The sequence below is a fragment of the Vigna radiata genome, chromosome 8, assembly GCF_000741045.1.
Source record: "Vigna radiata var. radiata cultivar VC1973A chromosome 8, Vradiata_ver6, whole genome shotgun sequence".
NCBI lineage: Eukaryota > Viridiplantae > Streptophyta > Magnoliopsida > Fabales > Fabaceae > Vigna > Vigna radiata.
In genome coordinates, this window is record NC_028358.1 from 940,983 (window position 1) to 962,057 (window position 21,075).

Genomic DNA, 21,075 nt, shown 5'->3' on the forward strand with positions numbered 1-21,075 from the left:
AAGAATTTGTTTAAATTTTATGTGTAAATTTATGGTTTTACTTTAAAGGGAAATGTTTTCTATTTAATTTTTTAAAAGTTGTAAAGAGTTGTTAAATTTCCTTAATATTTAATTTCTTTAAGTGAAAATAATCATTAAAAAAACTAACCCTAAAGACAACATTAGTAAATCACAAAACTTGAACTCAAACCAATAACCATTGAATTTGATTGATTTGTTCCTAATTAAATTTGATTAAACTACAAACTCAAACCAATTTAATTGGTTTTATTTGAATTGATCCAAACTAATAAAAACTCCTAACTATGCTCACAATATAATGGTATATCCACAAAAATAAGAAGGGGATCAACATAACTGCATCTTCCTTTTCAAGTATTAAGGATCTGTTTGAATACAAGTTAGAAGTAACTTTTGAGAACTGAAAATATACTAAAAAGTGCTTCTAACTATGTATTTGAACATGAACATGCTCTGAATATCTCTAACCAATACTTGAAAGATGAAGTAAGTGGAAAATAAACATCTCAAGCAGCTGCATCTAAGCTTTGTGGTAGACACTGGTTTATATCTTAGCAAGGCAAAATCATATATACATTTTTCCTCCCCTTTACAATCTGCATTCTGAAGCTACCCCAGTTAAATTTCAGAGTGCAGAACTAAAGTGATTCCCTCCTATCAACAGCATCAAAAAGATAATTTTCAATCAGATGAACTTCGGTTGGATGAGAGAAACTTGTGGAATTTTTCAAGAAAGAGCAATACTTTTTCTTATCTGCCAGCTAGTAGCCAAAACATAATTACAGATGATAATGAAGTTGAAAACCAGCTTAGGAATGCTAGTGCCACAGAAACCTGGTACTTCTGACACTCCTCTCCAAAGTGGCAGTGTCCCAGATCATGAAAGTACAAAACTGTTATGCCAGCTGAGGCAGAAGCTGCTGCTAGAGACAGTGTTGCTGTTACCTGTGGAGAATGCACAGTGGTCAAGAACAAAACTTGTCAAATGATAAACATCATAACTGAACAAGTAAGTGCTACTGTCTGTAACAGACTAATCATACTTTTGAAAGAGATATAAAGATTATCCAAATATGCAAAAGTTGGGAAGAGTAAAGGTTGGCTAAGAGACTAACCCAATCTCCAACTACAAAGAGGCTGATTAGTACTGGACTGAGAAGGGACTGTTTTCTCACCAAAGAAAACAAATCCAATAAAGCTAGCAAAAAACTCCAAATGATTTGTAATCCCATTGAAGCTATCAAGTAACTGCATAATTACCAATGGAACAGTCAGCATTAAAGTTATGATATATCCAACATACATGCATTGTTATTGAAGTATTCATGAACAATGCAAGGTTAATTTCTTGATCACCACTTCATCAGAAGAAGCAAAAAGCTTCATGAGACATGTTTTATTTGTTGTCTAGGAAAAGAAATAACATAAAATTAAATAGAGAACAATATAATCAGTAGGAGGTCTATCACAGTCACGCTCCATTGAGTTTCAACTGCAGACCTCCTTTCCATGCAAGCACTTCCTTCATCTTGACAATGAGGCTAGTTTCTTAGTTTCTTGTACCAAGCTGCCAGATCATAAACACACATTCAGATGTTTCTTCAATTCTAGCATTGAAGCATAAAGTCCTCGAAGAAATGCATCATGATCTTGAAGTGAAATCCACTGCCTCTTTGTAGGGAAGAATAAAAAATTGAAGGAGGAGAGCATCTTCTGAACAAGTCCAGACTCTTTACTGGATTTTTTATGTTGTCCTCTGCTGAGTATTAATAATACAACGATGTTGGTACTTTAAAAATCTTTTCAATATATATTTTAAAACATCAAAATTAGTGTTCATCATGTACTAATCAAAATACCAACTAATTAATTTCCTGCAACAAAATCACTTATTGGACCTAAGTAGTCAGTGGTAAGGCATTTTTTCCTTATAAGGTGAATCAAAGTATACATCTTCGGTGCCTCAGAGTAGTTTGGAATTGAATAGTTCAAATACCGAGTAGGTTGTGTCCTCACAATGTGAAAAACAAAAGCAAGCAGAGTGCAGTCTCATGAAGCCACTCATTGCAATTTACTCAAAAAAAAGGATGAAATAATCAATAAGTATCCACACATTCATAAATCATAACTGTTGGATGAAGATCGGATGATTCAATATCTAATATATGAGTCATTTGTCCAATGGTTCAAATTGGTTGAATGCATTGACATCCATACATATTCAGCAATGAAGATGAAGGAATCAGAAAACAATCTACTAACGTATGACACGATTAATGTCTTTTGGGAACACAACACTCATGAAATCTCTGTCATTCAGACAAGTTCAGCATTGAAGATGAATCAAGCATAAACAATATAAAAACATATAATATGGGTAATTTATTTTGAGAACAGAACACTCATTCATGAAACTCAGACCAAACTGAAATAAGTGCATGATGGAGTTTTGCAGAAGAAAAACAAAATCTTGGCTTGAATGAGAGGAGAAGGGAATTGACTGATTACCAAAAGGCAGTCAAATTAAAGAATCTGGATGTGGTAGCCATGGAAGCAATTGACCCAGCAGCAAAAGTGAACTGTGTCATCCTAAGAACCAGTGCAAGAACAGAGCCAGGAGCGCCACAATAATTCATCTTCTTTTTCCGCCAAATCAAATCAATGATCAGCTCCTCAATGCCTAACAATGAACACCCATTTTCAGATTTCAGTCCAAAGGACAGAACAAACCATCAACGGATCGAAAGGTGAGACTTTTAACATCAACTTCACACCCCCATCACACACCACACAAAGTCACAAACAAACAGAAAGATAAGGCACAGAAATAGAGACCCAAAGGGAAAAAGAAGAAGAAGAAGAAGAGGACAAATCAGAGATTCCAAGTTGAAATTTGAATCTGGCTTAACACAACCCAACAAACTAGACAGAAGAAAGCAACAACACAGACTGAAGAGATGATGGAGCAGAGAGAGAAAGAGAGAGACCATGAACAATTAATGTTAGCAATTCATCATAAATTCACTTTATTTATGAGGACCATGATAACGATATGAGAGATTTTATCAGTTAAGTACTTTTTAATATGCCATTTTAACTTTTTCCTTCAATAACATGTGGATGCACTTCAGCGTTTCCACCGTGCTTATGACGTAATAAAAGGACACTTATCATCTATATATTAACACAGATGATAGTAATGAGAATTATTCATCAATTTTTTCATCCCAAAATGTAAAATTTAAAACCCTAAATTTTAACATTGGATCTTACTTATAGAAAAGAAAAACTTAACTATATTAATATTACAAGGTTGCTGAATTTTACAGCTTTTTCTTTCACTCAAAAGGTGGTCGATCTCATTTCACTAATAATAATCTGTCATATGCAATTTGATAGTTCATGAAAAAAGTAAATTTATATCAAAGTTTAAAAAGAAAAAATTTTCTATATACACAAATTTAACAAACCCATCTTAAAGATAATTTTGTTGATATTCAAGTCAACAAGCCAAGTTATATAGCCTTCCTCCACGCCACAGTTTTTGCCTCATCGGGTTGAATATATAATTAGGGTTCTAGTATATAATTATATCCTTGATATAATTTTTGAATAAATTACTCTTGTTCATTAGATGTGAGATGAGAGGAATTCTTAGGTCGGAAAAATCTATATACAAAAGTCTAACAAGTATGTTTTACTTAATTAAGTTTCCCAGAACTGTTTTTGCGATTAAAATGTAATTTTAAGAATTGAATTGACATTACATAAGAGATTATTAAAATAATGTTTTTTTTTAAATGTTTATCACCTTTTTTAATTTAATATTTATTAAGAATTAATACAAAAAAGTTAAATTCTATTGAACAAAAACATATGAACATTATCCAGTTAGTAAAACAAAAAATTTCACTTTCAATTTCTTACGGTTTAAGGTGATTTGGTTTATACAGATAGATTTTAGAGTAAATCTACCTATATATACTTGCTATTAAATAAATTGCATAAATCATATTTAACATGGATTTTTCAGATAACCTTATTTTCCTTTTTGTTAGAGACCTTAAACTTCAATGCAAAATCTTGTCTTCAAACTGCATAATACAAGATCATAGTTGCTGATGGAAAACCAAATAGTGAACATTTTCACTTTGGTAATAAATCAATGATAATAAATACAATAATCTTAAGATATTAATTAGGTAATGAATAATATAAGATATATATTTGGAAAATTAATTATAAACTAAATATATGTTTATTTAAGATACAATAATAAAATATATTTACTTATATTTTTAACATAAATCTTGTATAATTATTTAGCTTTCTATATGTTTGCATATTCAAATTTGTAGTGGGGTATTTTTTGCTTTTTATGAAACTAGTTTTTTTCCATGTTTTTTATATCATTACAAAAAAAAATTTACATCAGATAAAATAAAAATAGATAGATTTATATAAACACAAAATACTTTCATTAACAACAAATCTTTTAGAATGATACTAAAAACAAATTCGTAAAAACTTAACTAAAGAGTAAAGATATATGTGTGTTGAACCTCCCTATGTGTTCTTTGCATTGTCCCATCAAACAACTTTAGCATAAGAAAATATGGAGAAATTTTAATTCCAGATTTTATAGTTCAATACAGAACAAAATGTCTGAATGATTACAGCATTTTAAAATTGGTAAGATAACTTCACCTGAAATCACTACCTTTGTTCACGGAATATTGTGCTTTTCAATCTTATAGTTTTTCATAAGAAAAAAACGAGTGTGAAATCTTTAATTTTAATTTTCACATAATTTCTTAATTATTATTCACACATATTAGAGGAAATTTTTTAATTTTCCTGCTTAAAATAAAATAAAAAGTATAAAATTTACAATCTTATTTAAACAATTAATAATAAATCAACAATAACATCTCGTTTTAATAATAAATTATATGTTTAATATGCTATATTCTCACATCATCATAAATATATGATTTCAAACAATTTGAATCGATATATTATACATATTATAAATCATTGCCCTCAAAATTGTAATGTGAAACATTAATTCTAGTTCACAAAAATATATTTTCTAATAAAAAAACTTGATTTATTTTACGATAAAATGACATAAGTTATTTTCTTCTAAGGTTATTTATATCAAATTGGAAAACCAGTGACATAAACTAAAACGTATCAACTATAAGACATTATGTTTAGTGATTGAGATCCAAAATGACTTTAGACCAACCCAATCACCCATTTTGAAAACAATAATTATATTTTAAAAGAAAAATTAAAACTATTTTACTATATATATATATATATATATATATATATATATATATATATATAATTTTTTTAATTGATAAAAAATTACGAAATATAAAGTGGGGGTTGCCAAATTTTGATGGCCTATTTAGATCATGGGTCAAGAAAGGCTGACATAAATTTTCTACTTTATTGTTGGGTGAGGCCACCCATTTTGCAGGCTCTTATTAAAATGGAGTAACATGTCCAGATATCAAATTAATATATTTTTAAAAAATTTAAAATAATGAGTACTTTATTATATAAATTTAAGTTGTATAAACCATTTTTGTATTAAATTTGATATTTTAGTTCAATTCTTCTTTTAAATATATAAAAATTCTTATATAAGTAGTCCACTTTATTTTATTGCGAAAAGAAAATTACATATAGAAAACATTATACTATACTTAAATGATAAAATTAAAAGAAGTTTTATAGGTGATTATATTTGAATCTATTTGTTTAAATTATTTTTAGAAAAGAAATTGATTTTTTAATAAATAATTACTTGGTTGATTAGACTTGACTACTACTCTTCAGATTGACTTCTTTTATGTGCAATTATGTTTGATTTACTATGAATGTGATGGTGGCTAAAGAGATCTAATGAAAGCCAACTTGATAGTGGTGGTAGGTGATGCATTCAATTGAAAATAAATATTTTTTTAATCCTTATTATATCATAAGGCATGTGAGAAATTATTGATATATATATTCTTTAATTTGTTGTCTTTGTTTAGTTTATTAAATATTATAAATATTTATATTTTGTATTGATGAATAGTGAGATCTTAAGAAAATAGTAGTAATAAAGATTAATTTGGTATATTGATAATATCTTAACTTTTTTAAACAAAATCAATTAATTTTATTAGTATGTATAATTATGTTAAAATTATATTACATTAAAACTAAATGAGAGTAAATTAAAGTGAAAGCAATATAATAAATATTTTTTTACTTTTATATCTTTAATACAAATATTTAACATGCTTGCTTAACACCCTCAACTTCCTTTAAATTATTCCAAATTTTACTCATAATAATAATAAATAATAATGATTTCTTTTAATAATATTGGCTTAACAAAATTGACCAACTTTCGCTTGCTCTGTCTCAAATATTATATTTGATTTCGTGTTCCTTGTTTAACTCTGCTTCTCTTTCTCTATAGTCTTCCCCATTATTCTCTCTCCGAGCTTCACTCTGTTCACCTCTGCCAAAGGGAGAAAAAAATGGGGTTTTCCTCCTTTCTGGGTCGCGTTCTCTTTGCCTCCCTCTTCATCCTTTCGGCATGGCAGTTGTAAGTCACCCTTTTGACAGATCTATCGGTTTTGCTTAAAGGAATTCACTTTCCACTTTGTTTTCGGTTTTTGGATGTTGGCTTTTGTTCTTTCCATTTTGTTTTCGATTTTTGGATGTGGGTTTTTGTTTTCTCGCCTTGGTTTCGAGGATTGAGTGTAAAGGGTGCGTCTTTTTAGGATTTGGAGACGCATTTTGAGTCCTTTTTATGGACGTCATACACGGATTAATGACGGGATTTTGCTTTCAATTTTAATGTGCATTAATGAACGGAGTTGTTGATTTTCTAGAATATAGGTGCCATTGTGGTTGATTGTTGATTGTTGATTGTTTACTGTCTTTTGAGCAAGGGTTTATAAAACTGTTTGTGACCGCAATTTTGGCGCAAGGTTAATGTTTTTGGAGTCTCTTGACTGCAATTGTGACTGCATCAGCAGTGTTTGTCACCAATGTCAAAGATCGTGTTAAGACCTTGCTTTTGACTATGGTATCATGTTGAACTTTTAAGTGGTTTTTGAATATCCGTGAGTGAATGTGCTTTTAAATTCTTGAGTTGCATAGTTTTTAAGCTGTTTTTCTTTTGAGCCCAAGCTTATAGATCTAATTGTGGAGTCAGTTTTATGTGTCAAGAAGCTTCAGGTTTAGGCTAAAATGAATCTAGTTATGAAAAACAAGATAAAATTCATTGTTTTATTTACTGGCCTTAACCCCATTAATGAAAAACAAGATAAATCCCATTGTTTCGCATGCTGCAGATCCTGCTCCGAAGTCCAATAACTGGAATCTAATCTGATTTGGTTTTTCAACTTCCCTATAGGTGCATCACTGGGTTATGATATGTTAAACTTCTGTACCTATGTTGTATCCGTTTGTTTGAAAAAAAAAATTAGCTAACGAAGTGTTGGGTACTTACGAAATTTTGGTTTGCTAACGTACTACTTTGTGTGACTGAATTTCTTATTATTGCAATTTTGTTGACATAACGTTTATAATGCAAGGTTTAATGAATTTGATGCCAATGGTGGACCCATTTCGAAGGAGTTGATTCCCAAACTCACTGTTGTGAAGAAAAATTTGTCCTCCAAATTGGGGGTAGCACTACCAGATATTGATGTGAGGCCATCTTTTTATCTACTATCCTTTTAGCTGAATAGATTTCATTATTTAGTACCCTTTCTGACTGAAATACTAAATACAGGCCCGGCAATTCATTTCTGTTATCATATTTCTCAAGGGGGTTGGTGGGATTTTGTTTGTGTTTGGCAGCACATTTGGATCTTTTCTACTGGTAAGGACTTGGTTATATTGTGAAGAAGACACTATTCTAAATCTTAAGTGTTCTTTTGAAGCTCATGTCATTGTTGTGCTTCAAACGAATTATAAATCCAGATTTATTGTTTTCTATTTTTGTAGCTTCTGCATTTAAGGCTTTTGTTGTTGTTTTTGTTATAGCTCTTACATTTGGCGCTTACCACTCCACTTCTGTACGATTTCTACAACTATAGACCTGGCAAGCCCAAGTATAATCATCTGCTGAATGAATTCATGCTGGTTTGTCTAAAACTTTTTTGACTTGATGTCTTGCTAATTGATGTTTTCATTTGTGTGAGAACTTGATATATAGTATTGCGGTTACTTCTGATGGCAGAACACGGCACTTTTTGGGGCATTGCTATTCTTTATTGGAATGAAGAACTCAATTCCCAGGAGTCAGCTCAGGAAGAAGACCCCTAAAGCGAAGACAGTTTAGAAAAATAGAGTAAAAGAAGTACTAGTTTGTCAGAGTGCTTAGTTTCGGCATTCAGTATTTGATCTGAGTTTGGAATAGTTACTTAGACTTTATTAAAATTATTTTTGTTTATTTGTCAGATGGACCATATTTTGGTTATTGGCATGCTTCCCCTTTTACTTGCAATTATATTCTACTTGGCAAAAAGAAATTAAAGCTATTTTGATTATCAATACTTCACGAGTAAATGGATTTCCTTGTTGGAAGCAGAGTGAAAATTCTTACTAACTGAAATCAGATGTTAATGCATGAGAAACAATCTGAAATTCTCAGTGAAGTGTTGTTGGATCATTCATTCGGCCCCTTTGGGTTCTTGAAGCCACCTCCATGCATGAATGAATCAAGATGGACCATTTTTATTGATGATGCTCTAAAGGAAAAGAAAAGGTGACAACAATAACCGGCTACAGTCCTAACAGAAAAAATTTCCTCACCAGGTCAATAGAAGTATGATCATTTACATGATGGTCTGAAATTATTACATTGATTTACCCTTTTTTTTTTCTTCAATCTCATGCTCATCCTTGTTTATGTCATTCATAACAAAACAATAAATTCATGATTTTTTCTTTCAAATCTTGGAAACAATGGATTTAGGTGCTAAACCCAAAACATCACACACTTCAGGGAACAAACTCTTTCTCACTTCAACATAAGCCTCCCCAACCCACTTCCTTCCTGCCAACTCCTCCCCCAGCCTCATCGCAGCCTCCGCGGTACCCTCCGCGCTATCGTGCGCAGAGCGCACAATCCCCATCTCCACCGCTTCTTCCGCCCTCACCTTCCTCCCCGCGAGCACTAAGTCACGCGCCGCCGCGACCTTCTCCCTCATGACGGCTGCAAAGTAGTCAGGGAGCGTGATGCCGAGGTCCACCTCCGGCATGTAGAGGACGTCGCGGTCACCGCGCATGAGGACGTGGTCGTGCGTGAGCGCGAGAACAGCTCCCGCCGCGGCGGCGTGGCCGGAGACAGCGGCGACGGTGGGGATGGGAAGGGAGAAGAGTGCGGCGAGGACGGGGCGAAGGGAGTTGGACATAGCGCGGAGGCGGATGCGGGCAGCTTGGGGGTCGGCAGCTGCACGCGCCCAGTGGAAGTCGAACCCATTGCAGAAGAATCTGCCTTGGGCGGTGGTGACGAGGGCGGAGGCGTCGGTGGCTTGGGAGTTGACTTGGGTGAGGGCAGCGAGGAGGGAGGAGAGGAGCGTGGGGTTGAGACGGTGTTGTTCGTCGGTTTCGCTGGTTAGGGTTAGAACGAAAACCGATCCTCTCTTCTCTAACGTGCACCCCATGGTAGCTGAGATCAGTTGTGTATGGCTCATGGGTTAACCATCCTCTTTACAAAAAAAGGTCTTTCTTTTTCGCATTCCGAGTTTTTTAAATTCTTAGTCCCACTATTGAAAGAGAATTAGAGAATTGGAACAGACAGGATAATAGTAAGTTATTTCAATTTTTTATTTTATAATATGTATATATACATCAGTATTATGTAACTTTTAATCAAGAAAAAAAAATATAAACTTTTAATATAATTAATATAAAGATTAATATATACTTTTATTATATTAGTTAATTTGTCATTACTATAAAAATCATAACTTTAATATAAATATTAATGAAATATTTTAATAGGTTTAAATCCTTGAATGTCTCAATTCGGTCATTTCTTAATGAGATCTTAAATTTTGTAAATTAGTAACAATTAAGTCATTTTCGTTAAATGGTAAAAAACAACATTTAATGTGTTGAACTATAATATTTTTTTGGAGGACATGTCATTTTTTATTAATTTTAGTGGATAATGTGTTTTATGATGATAATTTATACCTGAAGTGAATTATGACATGCAATTTCTCATCCAAATTAGAGTTTTGATGCAGAGGGAATTCTTGTGTCGCGATGACATGTGTTACCAATGAGAAGTATTGGTAAATTTGAAGATAAATGATTTTGATGTTGCTGCAAGAAGATAGACTTGAAGAAGCTATTATAATTGTTTTAAAAGCACTTTGTATAATATAAATGTATTAGGAAAATCTTTGAATATGTAATACTTAGAAAATCTCGTAACTTTAGTTAAGTTGCGCATTTAATCGATTATGTGAAGCTATAATCGATTATCCTGAGCTTCCTTGAAAAACCTCTTTACTCTAGAATAATCGAGAATAATCGATTATCACTCTTTTGAAAATCTCATAACGGACACAAATAATTGATTATCACTTACGATAATAGATTATTTCTAACAGTTGGGAGATGACTTTTCAGTTTCTGACCCTGGGTTTATAAATAGGTTTTTACACAACTTTTATAGTTTAACTTTTCATTTGAGAGTATTAGAGTTGTGTGCCTAAGGGAAACTCTCGGTGAGTGAAAAGGGTTTATGCCAAATACAGTTTGTCTGAGGGAGTTCTCAAAGTGATAAAGTGCACTTTGCATGGTCTCGTGAATAGGAGAAGCTCGCGTTTCGTGTGTCGATAGTCAGAGGGTTCTCTTCGAGTTGGCAAGGTGGTCATCTTCTGGTTCGTCTGTCGAAGGAAGATTTTAATTTGTGCTGTTCCGGTTCGTGTGTCGAAGGAAAGTGCAGATTGCCCGCTTCCGGTTCATTGGTCAAAGGAAGCACCCTTCCGGTTCGTTCGTCGAAGGAAGGTTCTTTTATTTTATTTTCATTCACTTATTGTAAAACTATGAAACTGTTTTTTTAGTGAAACTGTTGATAACTTTTTACAGTGATTAACAACTGGACATAGATTCTTTTGAATTGAATCAGTATAAAAATCCAGTGTATCATTTTTCTACTCCCTACACTCTTTACTGTTTTATGCACATCAACTGTTTGATAAATTTTCTCTTAGAAAATTGATTTTTAAAACTAACCATCTTAATTTAACTTGTGACCGAACACGCTTTCTACTATCTTATAAATCTTATTCCGATGTGCAACTCTATCCACGATATCGATTGTATCAATGTTTACAACATGAAGAAGGTTTTTTGGTGGTTGCTGGTTCTATCACGATGGCACGCTGGATAGTTGGGTTATGTGGTATTTTCCTTTGTGTGGTTTGAAGAAGTTAATGGAGGCAGTGCACGATATTCCTTGGAGAATATGAGGTTTGCGTGATGTTCGCAATAACGCAATTTCTTACCGGTTTCAATTTGTAGGTGATTCGTCGTTGTGGCGCGAGGGAGAGGTCACGATGACAACAGGTCAGGTCAGACAAGGATGATAATGTCTACCCATAACCCGACTCGCATATAAAAATCGTACCGATTACCCATCAAATACCTGGATAAAAAGAAAATTTAGTGAATTTTTTACAACTTGTGTATACTTGTTTGATATCCATTTTCTACCTGCAAATATTTAAAAAATATATATTTTCAAAACCTACAATAAATTTCAGTTTATAATAATAAAAGTGTTATAGCTAGTAACATTGTTCTCATTCTAAATCCTTCCACACATGTCTTTAATAGTAAGGAGGCTTTCAAGACGAAAAGACAATGAAATAAAGAATTATTGGAACACTAATTTCGATAAAAAGGTGTAAGACTATCACAAGAAAATGGTCAATTAGCCTTAATGTTATGATAAACAAGTTTTTCACAGAATAAATAATAATACACAGAAGCTAAAAAAAGAAAGCATGCCCTTTTTTTTAACAATTTTTTTACAATAAATCATGTGTCATTATTTTATTGATCTGTATATTTGAAGTGAACCAATTATGAACTATCACATAAGCGATTGTAAAAAAAATGTAAAAAAACATTTTCCTCGCACCTTAGGGAGAACTGACGACAACAAATAAGCTAAAAAAGATTGAACAATAACACATCTTAAAAAATAAGAAAACGTATTGGGGTAGAAGTGTAATTTTATTTTATAGACAAGTAACGAATATCCGCATGTGCGAATAGCATGACACCCGAACCTAATCCTTTAATGAGCGAGTATTAAATTACTTGCTACCTGCGGGTACCTATTACCGTGGACACTGACTACCCGTAATGGATTTTACCCATGGATACATGCGGGCGTCGATGTTTTTGTCACCCCTAGGTGGTGCAATAAAGCTCAGATTGCTCAAGGATTTCATACTAGGGTTTCGTTTTCTCTACAAATTGGAAAATGATTTGGATTTTGTTAGTGATTAATGCGAGGTTGATGGTTTTGTGGTGAGGAGCTTGCAAACTCGCGAGTTAGGGGTTCATTTTGTGTTTCTCTATATTTTTCTGGTTTTGGGTTATCTATGATTGCAGGTGCATGATAATGGAACTAGATGCTCTATGACCGCTGTGACTGTGCAATTCTTGCGATTTGGTTTCTGCATGTTTGTGAAGAAAATGATTTACGGTGGAAGAGGAACAAAGACACGAGACTGTGGTGGTGCTTCTCTGGTTTGTGTCTTGGTTGCGATTTGGGACTTTTCACAATCTGAGTTTTCTGGTTTTTAGGTCTTCATGGAGGGCGACCATGGTGCAATGGTGGAACTCACGATTTATGTGTTTACGGTTTCGTCACGGTGGCTGAACGACGACATGTTGTGTGTGATGAAGCTGACGGGTATGCAACGTGTGAAAAATGCTGCTCGCGGTGGTGATTGGAACGAACATGGTAAAATCACAGTAGTCCAATGGAGATGACGACAACATTAGATATGCAGTGGTGCGATGAAGAAGATGGTTGTTTATAATGTTATTAATTGCACATCATAATTTAAATTCTATTTCCACATAATAAAACAATCTAGATCTACATGTATAATATACTCCACATCAGACGTCATTTGTTTCTACTTAACGAAAAAAACTTAATTGTTATTAATTTACAAAAATTACAAGAGAATCTACTTGAGATTAATAAAAAGTACGATAATCATCCGATAATTTAAACCTACTTAATATTTTTAATGTATCACTTATGTATACATATAAAACTATTGAATATTTTTTGGTAGTTGATGTGTTAGCAAGTGTGTCGAAGATTTTTAAGAGATAAGAAAAATTAAAATTAAAATTAAATCCACTCAAAGTTTATTTAAAATAATTAATATTACGTTTTAATTTTAGAAAAGTATTTACCATAATAATGGCTAATATTTTCATAATTATTTTTTAATTAAACTCTTGTTGTGTTTACAACAAATAACGATCCCATTACAGACTTCATTCCCTGACTTTTGAAATTAAGCCTGCAAAAGGTTCACAATTCATTTTTTTTTTTGTTTTTTTATTTTAAACAAAGATCACAAAAACTGTTTATAATATTTCAAATTTATATAATTAATTTATTTTGTAGAGACTGATAAATTAATATATTTGGATAATTCATAAACACAGGAAAACAAAAAACAAAAAATATTTTTAAAAGGATTAAGATTAATTTATACGAGTTAACTCTAGTTGTTAGAGAATCTCTTTTTATTTTCTTTTTTAAAATATATTCATTGCTAAATTGAATTCTAACATAAATACTTAAAGACTATTTCTTAAATATACTAATTTGCTTAAGTTTAAAGTATTTTCCATATATACTGTAATGAAGATAAAAAGAAGTTAATTTCAATTTTTTGACATTGTGTAAATATATTTTTAATTTTTGTAAAGTTAACTAGTGTTTCTTTCATTTTTTTTTAAATTTGTTCTCTTTATAAAATTTGAAATATTGTTTTAGTCTTTCTAAATATCTTTCTTTTCATTTTTTAAAAAAATTTAAATAATTACTTTTAAATATAATCTATTAATGAATCTCAATAATTTTTTCCTGGTGTTATATAGATCAATTTACATATTTTCCAACATTAAATAGTGAGACTCATAATATTAAGAACAAAAAGCTGACTTTTAATTTTGGATAAATAAAAAAAATCAGTGGAACAAAATTAAAGCCCATTTGTCTCCCAACAATTAAAAACATATTTATACTTACTTTATATTTATAAATTAATTAATTTAGCATGGAAATTAATTATTTTTTGATTAATACATAAACCTTATTTTGAAACCATGAATCAACGGCGCCAAAGGACGAAACAATTTCGCGCCACTGAAAAACCAGCGCTTATTCCAATAACAAAACCCTGTCTGCCACTCACACCACTCTCACTATCGTCGTTTTCATTTCGTTTCTTTCTCTCTTTCTTTTTCTTAGTATTCTGCAACGATTTTGTATCCATGGAGGAAGAAGAACCTTCCATAACATCGCCACCTCCAGGAGCGTTTCGCAAGTTCCTCTTCCGCAGTGGCAAGCCTGTCATCGCCGCGAAGCCTCTCACTGTGGTCCGCTCCACCACCAGCAACGGCGGCGCGCGCGTTCTTGCCGTGCAGCCAAACCCTAACGAGAACAATGCTGTCCAAGAAGAAGGACAAGGCGAAACCGGCTTCGATGTTTCTTATTTCAACGCACTGAACAAAAAGCAACAGCAACCACGACAAAGGCTCGAGGAGTTTCTCAAGTGCACTAACACGAAGGTCGCTTCCAAAGGAGAGTCTTTGAAATCGATGGCGCCATTTGAAGAAGAAGTAGAAGAAGAGGAGGAGGAAGGCGATGAGGCAGAATCAACTCCACCGGTTCAACCGGTTAGGATGGTGTCGGAACCGGTTCGACCGGTGCAGACAACAGCAGTTAGTGATGATGTGGAGGTGGTGCCGGTGCGCAAGGCTGTGGAGAAGAGGAATATTCCTAATCTCGAGGACGGGGAGTTTCCGGAGGAGGCTGGATGGTTCTTGCTTGGGAGGAAGGCTGAGGTTGCGGTTTCGACTGCCAGAGGAGTGCGCAGATTGGTGGACAATGAAATCGTTCATTTCAACTTTCCTCTGCCGACTTACTCGAGGAAGTCTCAGTTGATCGTTCGTGTTTCAACCAAGCGTTCTGGAGAGGTAGTTGTTGTCATTGATTGTTATTGAGATTGTTTATGATTAGGTGTGTTTAAGATTTAACTGAACGTGGTATATGTTTGTACTATATGTTTATATATGAATGCATACGTGTGTTTACGTGTACATGCATGTATGTATGTACGGGCGTGTTTGTATATATTTATGTGTTTGTGTATACATGTATATCGTGTATATATATACCGGTGTGTGTTTTCCCTTAGTCCAGCGGTAGCAGTTAATCTCTTTAATACGACTAATTAATGTTTGAATATCAATATTTAGTGCCAAAAGTGATTCAGGAGTGATCTACGGTGTTACATGATGTGTATATATGTGTGTACTATATATTTAAATATAATGTATGGGTGTGAATGTACCTAGGTTATGAAAGTTAGGTCTTTCGAAAAGGGGTACTTATAATTTGAGGACCTGATGTTTGAATATTTGCTCGACAAGGTATCTGTTGTCTGTTTCTGATTGAATATACCTGTGGAAGACAACAAATAGTACGTGTTTAGTGAATTTGAGTTTATAAGTGAGTATGTAAGAGTTAGGCTTGATGGTGCTTTGTGTGGTGGCTTCAGGTTGGGAGGATGCCAATGGAGTGGGCAAAGATTGTGATTCCACTTATGCGCTCTGGAAAGGTCAAGGTTCGAGGCCGATGCATTGCTGCCCCAGATAAACTAGAGATGATGCAAGAGATTCTGTTTTTAGTGAGGTATAATCTTTATAGCTCCGTCTGTTGATACAGATAGTGTCGATGGAAGTTTTTTTTGTGCATTCATTTGCATTTGGATGTCAAATTGTATTGTGTCTGTTGGTAGGTGAATTGTTGAATTTTTCTTGCAGCTTTTTTATTCACAACTCTGTGTTTGCCGACCGTGTTGACACCTCTTGGAGGCTAGAGGCTTGTGGTAAAATTGATGATACTATGTACCCAATTCTCGCGCTCTTAAAAATGCTAGAGATCAAGCCATCTCGAAAGGTAATCGACTCTCCTCATCTCTCTAATTCTTGTTTTGCCTTTTTTTTTTTTAATTATGCGTTCTGTAATCGGTGGTTGCTACATTTAACTAGGCTGAATTCATGCTAGAAGATATAGATTCTCGAAAGCGGTTGCTCTATCCAAGGGTACGATTTACTATTTTCTATCCTTCTCTTTTAATGTATTATAGTTTGCATGATGTTGTCCAAGATAGTGTATTCGGTTGTGAAAGTTACTTGATCCTGTAAGCAATTTCTTCGTGCAAAGACGGTTTATTATGCTATTGATTTCAACAGGCTGGGTCAGATGAAGCTGCAGCATTGCATTTGATCAAGCGAAGAAAGGGTAGCGAGCCTATTCCCGAGCAAAATAATGACGAACAGGCTCTTTCAGAGTCAGCTTTAAACAAAATTGTTGGAGCTGCAGAAATCTATGACTTAAAGGTAAGTAGCTTTGAAGTGTTTTATTTCAAATGTTTATATTTAAAACTTATCTCAACGGTTACTTGTGATAAATTAACTTGTCTCTTTGTATTGCTCTAGGAGAAGGAAGCCCCAAAGACACTTATGTGTAATCTAAAGCCTTACCAGAAGCAGGCTCTGTATTGGATGGATGAAATCGAGAAGGGAATGGATGTTGAGAGTGCAGAAAGAACTCTGCATCCCTGCTGGTCAGCCTACACTATATGCAAGGGGTAAAGTACTAATAGAAATTTATTCAGCAAACACAATTAGGGTTTTCTCCTCAATGCTGTTATCTTAACTTTACTTGCTTTCAGCAGAAGGACTATTTATGTCAATACATTTACCGGAGAAGCTTCAAATAAATTTCCCAAAACAACTGAGATGGCAAGAGGAGGAGTGAGTTTGTTTGAGGCCATAAATTATCTGAAGATTAAATAATTTTACCTGCTTACAAAATTGGTTTTATTTATGTTTTCATCTTTGGCCTTAGATTCTAGCGGATGCAATGGGACTTGGAAAGACCGTTATGACAATTGCTCTGATACTCAGTAATCCAGGCCGAGGCAACTCAGAAAACAAGGATGCGATAAATGGACACGATGATATTATAGCAAATAAAAGAAAGAACGCTTACGCGATGCATAAAGTCGAGGGTGGCACTCTAATTGTTTGTCCCTTGGCTTTGTTAGGTCAATGGAAGGCGAGTGTCCTCTGCATTATACCAAATCGAGAAGAAAATATATGTCTTTTCTCTTCATAGTTTAAATGGTATATTGTAGTTAACAAGTATTTATTTTCCGCAGGATGAGCTCGAAACGCATTCAAAGCGCGGTAGTATATCCATATTTGTTCATTATGGTGGCGGAAGAACCGATGATCTCTTGTTCATCTCAGGGCATGACGTTGTCCTAACAACTTATGGTGTCCTATCAGCTGAATACAAAAATGTAAGAAATATTCCTTTATATTTTGTACCATTTTTGTAGTGAACCTTCTTCATATAAGGTTCTCTGGCTTTTGAAACCAGAATGGATGCAATAGCATCTACCACAAGATCCAATGGTACAGGGTGGTGCTGGACGAAGCTCATAATATAAAAGCCCATAGAAGTCAGGTTTCCCAGGCTGCTTTTACTCTCTCAGCACACAGCCGCTGGTGTCTAACTGGAACACCGCTTCAGGTTTGTCTTTTTAGTTTTCAGGCGAACATTATTTGTAATCAGATTATAATTGCAAGGTTAAAAGAACACTATTCCACGTGGAATTTAATTTCCATCTTTCCCAGATCAAAATATTTACTTCACCTTTCACCACCTTTTGTGAAATGTCATTTCCATTGCAGAATAGCTTGGAGGACCTATACAGTCTCTTGTGTTTCTTGCGTGTTGAACCTTGGTGCAACTGGGCATGGTACGAAAAGAATGTGATTCTAACTTACATGTTTGTTTAGAGAAATATTTTTTTTTTTTATTTAGAGAATCAATATTTATTTTGTTGATGGAAACATGTGCACAGGTGGCAGAAGTTGATTCAAAGGCCTTATGAGAATGGTGATCTAAGATCCCTGAAGCTGGTCAAAGCCATTTTGAAGATGCTAATGCTAAGAAGAACGAAGGAATCGAAAGATAAAGAGGGAAGGTAGTGATTCTCGCTTCACTTGAATTGCGCATTTGTTGCCAACTCAAATGTATATTTTTTAATAATATCACACGTTTTCCAGGCCTATACTTCTCCTGCCTCCAATTGACATTGAATTGATTGAATGTAAACAATCAGAGTGTGAACGTGACTTCTACGAAACCCTTTTCGAGCGATCTAAAGTAAGTTTTGTACCACGATTTCTGATTTGTGCTTAGTTTCGAATAAATTTAGTTTCATTTTTATCTCTTTTCCATGAAGTCAGTCTATGTGTTAATAGTAGCTGTTCTCAAACATGTTTTATCTAGAAACTAATTAATATCTTAAGCACTTTGGATTGCTGTTGGTTTTAATGTGCTTGGAGTGTTTACTATCTCAAGACTTTTATCATCCAAATGTAAACAGGTTCAATTTGATCAGTACGTTGCACAAGGAAATGTTTTACACCATTATGCCAATATCCTTGACCTTCTAATGCAGTTGAGACGCTGTTGTAACCATCCGTTTTTGGTTATGTGGTAGGCCTGGCAAAACACATTCAAATGCTCTTACATGTTTCCCTCTCCCAATTTTTCCGCCTCTGATACTATTTTCCCTCGTATATGAAGCGGAAGCGATTCCCGTAAGTATGCAGACTTAGGCAGAATCGCAAGAAGATTTCTTCAGTCTGATACTGGTTCACCCAACGAAAGCAATCAAGATGATCCACAGCTGCAAGCAGAGGTGAACAAACTCGCAAGTATATTACTTAATTTCGCTTCTCCGGACTCTATCCAACCTCGTGCATACATTGAAGAGGTTTTGGAGAATATTCAAAAGGGCGACCCTGGAGAATGCGCAGTATGTTTGGAATCTCCAGAAGATCCAGTGTTTACACCGTGTGCTCATAAATTTTGTAGAGAATGTCTATTCAGTTGCTGGGGCACCCCGGCGGGTGGCCAATGTCCAATGTGTCGTAATTTGCTCCAGAAAGATGATCTGATCACTTGTCCGTCTGAAAGCCCATTCAAGGTCGATATTAAGAACAATGTGACAGAGTCTTCGAAGTTTTCAAAGCTATTCGAATTCCTGGAAGGTATTCTGAACTCACCCGCGGGTGAAAAGAGTATTGTCTTCAGTCAGTGGACTTCATTTTTTGATCTCTTGGAGAATCCATTGAGGCGGAGAGGCATTGGCTTTTTGAGATATGATGGAAAATTGACGCAGAAACAGAGGGAGAAAGTTCTGGATGAATTCAATAAAACAAGGGAGAAAAGGGTAAGTGAAATCAATTTGAACTTTTTATTTTCCATTTCAATCGAAAATAGCGCCACTGAATCACTTCATGTTACAGGTTTTGCTGATGTCGCTAAAGGCTGGTGGTGTTGGCTTGAACTTAACTGCAGCCTCAAATGTTTTCATTATGGTATGCTATGCCTATTTCCCTTCTCTCCATTGTCTACCCGTCGAACAACTTCAAGCTTATGTGGTAACATTGTGTTGTAAATGTAGGATCCATGGTGGAATCCTGCTCTTGAGGAGCAAGCCATAATGAGAATTCATCGCATAGGACAAAACCGTAGAGTGAAAGTAAGAAGGTTCATTGTGAAGGTTAGCCGATCCATTTTCAAATTGCTTACAACCTAAGAAAATAAAAACACAGATGCAATCATGCATACCCTTCTTAAACCGAGATACCTCTCTTGCCGACTTCCTAATTGGTCAAATGTTTCGGAATGGACTTGGAATATTCAAAGTTTTCTTTTAGCCAAACGGCGTTACTTGATTTGTCATTAATTGATAAGCCCACACTTCCCTTCTTTTTCCCTGCTTTTCCTACCCTTTGATTATTTTATTTTAAATGGCTTTGCCTTGATATAGTTCAAATTTGTTCACCATTTTAAGGCTCTGATAAATTTTTTTCTCCTTGGTATTTTCTCACGTTTTTCACAAGCAGTCCCCCAGCTTTTATCCTTTTGTTGGGTGACTTGGACTAACTTTTCTTTTGGTTTAAGTTGGCACGTTATTTTGACTTTATTTTCCTCACATTTTTTATCAACTATGACAAGAGTTAATGAGTGATGTGAAAACAGGACACAGTGGAAGATCGTTTGCAACAAGTGCAGGCCAGGGAACAAAGGATGATATCTGGTACCCTCACCGATGATGAGGTTCGGTCTGCTAGGATCCAAGACCTCAAAATGCTATTCACGTGAGATAATTTATTGAGCCTCCTTTTTATCTACAAAGCCAATTTTGTATAGCTTTTTGAGTCCTTTTCTGTGCATATATCATTTAATGTTATTTGATCACAAAAAAGGAAGCCCACTGTTTTTGTTTATATATAGGCTTCAGTGCTTATGGTAAAAGTGGTTGCTTCCTTTTTTGTCATCCTTGTCAGTTTAGAGAATGGGAAACCAGGAATAGAATTTTCCATTAACTTATCACGTTAAAGGTGAATCAATAAAATAATATTGCACCTTGTTTTTTTTTCCATAGCTACTGAATAGAAACCAAAAGAAACAACATAGTTCCTAGAGAAGCCAAAACGGAAAAGCTTTTGTTAAAGTTTTGTTGAAATGTGTCTTTAATGAATGAACACGAAAGCATATTAGGCCACCAAAACTTATGTTGACTTGTTCAGTCAAATCTTTTAGTCATGTTCTACGTTATTTATTGCAATTTTAATTTCTTTAGATTTTCA

At 34.2% G+C, this 21,075-nt stretch overlaps 4 protein-coding genes across 7 annotated transcripts; 2 read left to right on the forward strand and 2 right to left on the reverse strand.

Annotated features, from left to right (window-relative positions):
• Nucleotides 1-348: 348 nt before the first annotated feature.
• Nucleotides 349-3,080, reverse strand: LOC106770821 (CASP-like protein 5B3). Of its 2 annotated transcripts, XM_014656635.2 has the most exons (4): nt 2,530-3,080; nt 1,137-1,269; nt 766-966; nt 349-675 (listed from the first exon to the last, which is right to left on the reverse strand). In XM_014656635.2, exons 1-3 carry the CDS (start codon nt 2,655-2,657, stop codon nt 772-774), a joined length of 456 nt encoding a protein of 151 aa, XP_014512121.1. In that variant the 5' UTR covers nt 2,658-3,080; the 3' UTR covers nt 349-675; nt 766-771. The 2 variants fall into 2 exon arrangements, with proteins under 2 accessions (XP_014512121.1, XP_014512120.1); XM_014656634.2 differs by having other exon boundaries at nt 349-966; nt 2,530-3,079.
• Nucleotides 3,081-6,474: 3,394 nt separating this feature from the next.
• Nucleotides 6,475-8,524, forward strand: LOC106769860. The gene is made up of 5 exons (XM_014655642.2): nt 6,475-6,637; nt 7,635-7,749; nt 7,835-7,924; nt 8,089-8,187; nt 8,285-8,524. Exons 1-5 carry the CDS (start codon nt 6,570-6,572, stop codon nt 8,384-8,386), a joined length of 474 nt encoding a protein of 157 aa, XP_014511128.1. The 5' UTR covers nt 6,475-6,569; the 3' UTR covers nt 8,387-8,524.
• Nucleotides 8,304-9,857, reverse strand: LOC106769859 (enoyl-CoA delta isomerase 2, peroxisomal-like). Its single transcript, XM_014655641.2, has one exon. It carries the CDS (start codon nt 9,741-9,743, stop codon nt 8,997-8,999), a length of 747 nt encoding a protein of 248 aa, XP_014511127.1. The 5' UTR covers nt 9,744-9,857; the 3' UTR covers nt 8,304-8,996.
• A 4,639-nt stretch (nt 9,858-14,496) lies between these two features.
• LOC106769931 (DNA repair protein RAD5B) lies at nt 14,497-20,862 on the forward strand. Of its 3 annotated transcripts, none has more exons than XM_022785130.1 (18): nt 14,497-15,306; nt 15,891-16,024; nt 16,156-16,291; nt 16,384-16,437; nt 16,588-16,734; nt 16,834-16,985; nt 17,070-17,151; nt 17,246-17,455; nt 17,559-17,702; nt 17,783-17,935; nt 18,097-18,164; nt 18,270-18,392; nt 18,475-18,574; nt 18,798-18,910; nt 19,001-19,649; nt 19,726-19,797; nt 19,884-19,961; nt 20,465-20,862. In XM_022785130.1, the coding sequence occupies exons 1-18, from the start codon at nt 14,602-14,604 to the stop codon at nt 20,585-20,587; spliced, it is 3,243 nt and encodes a 1,080-aa protein (XP_022640851.1). In that variant the 5' UTR covers nt 14,497-14,601; the 3' UTR covers nt 20,588-20,862. The 3 variants fall into 3 exon arrangements, with proteins under 3 accessions (XP_022640851.1, XP_022640850.1, XP_014511225.1); XM_022785129.1 differs by having other exon boundaries at nt 14,498-15,306; nt 19,884-19,982; XM_014655739.2 differs by having other exon boundaries at nt 14,498-15,306; nt 17,073-17,151; nt 19,884-19,982.
• Nucleotides 20,863-21,075: the final 213 nt, after the last annotated feature.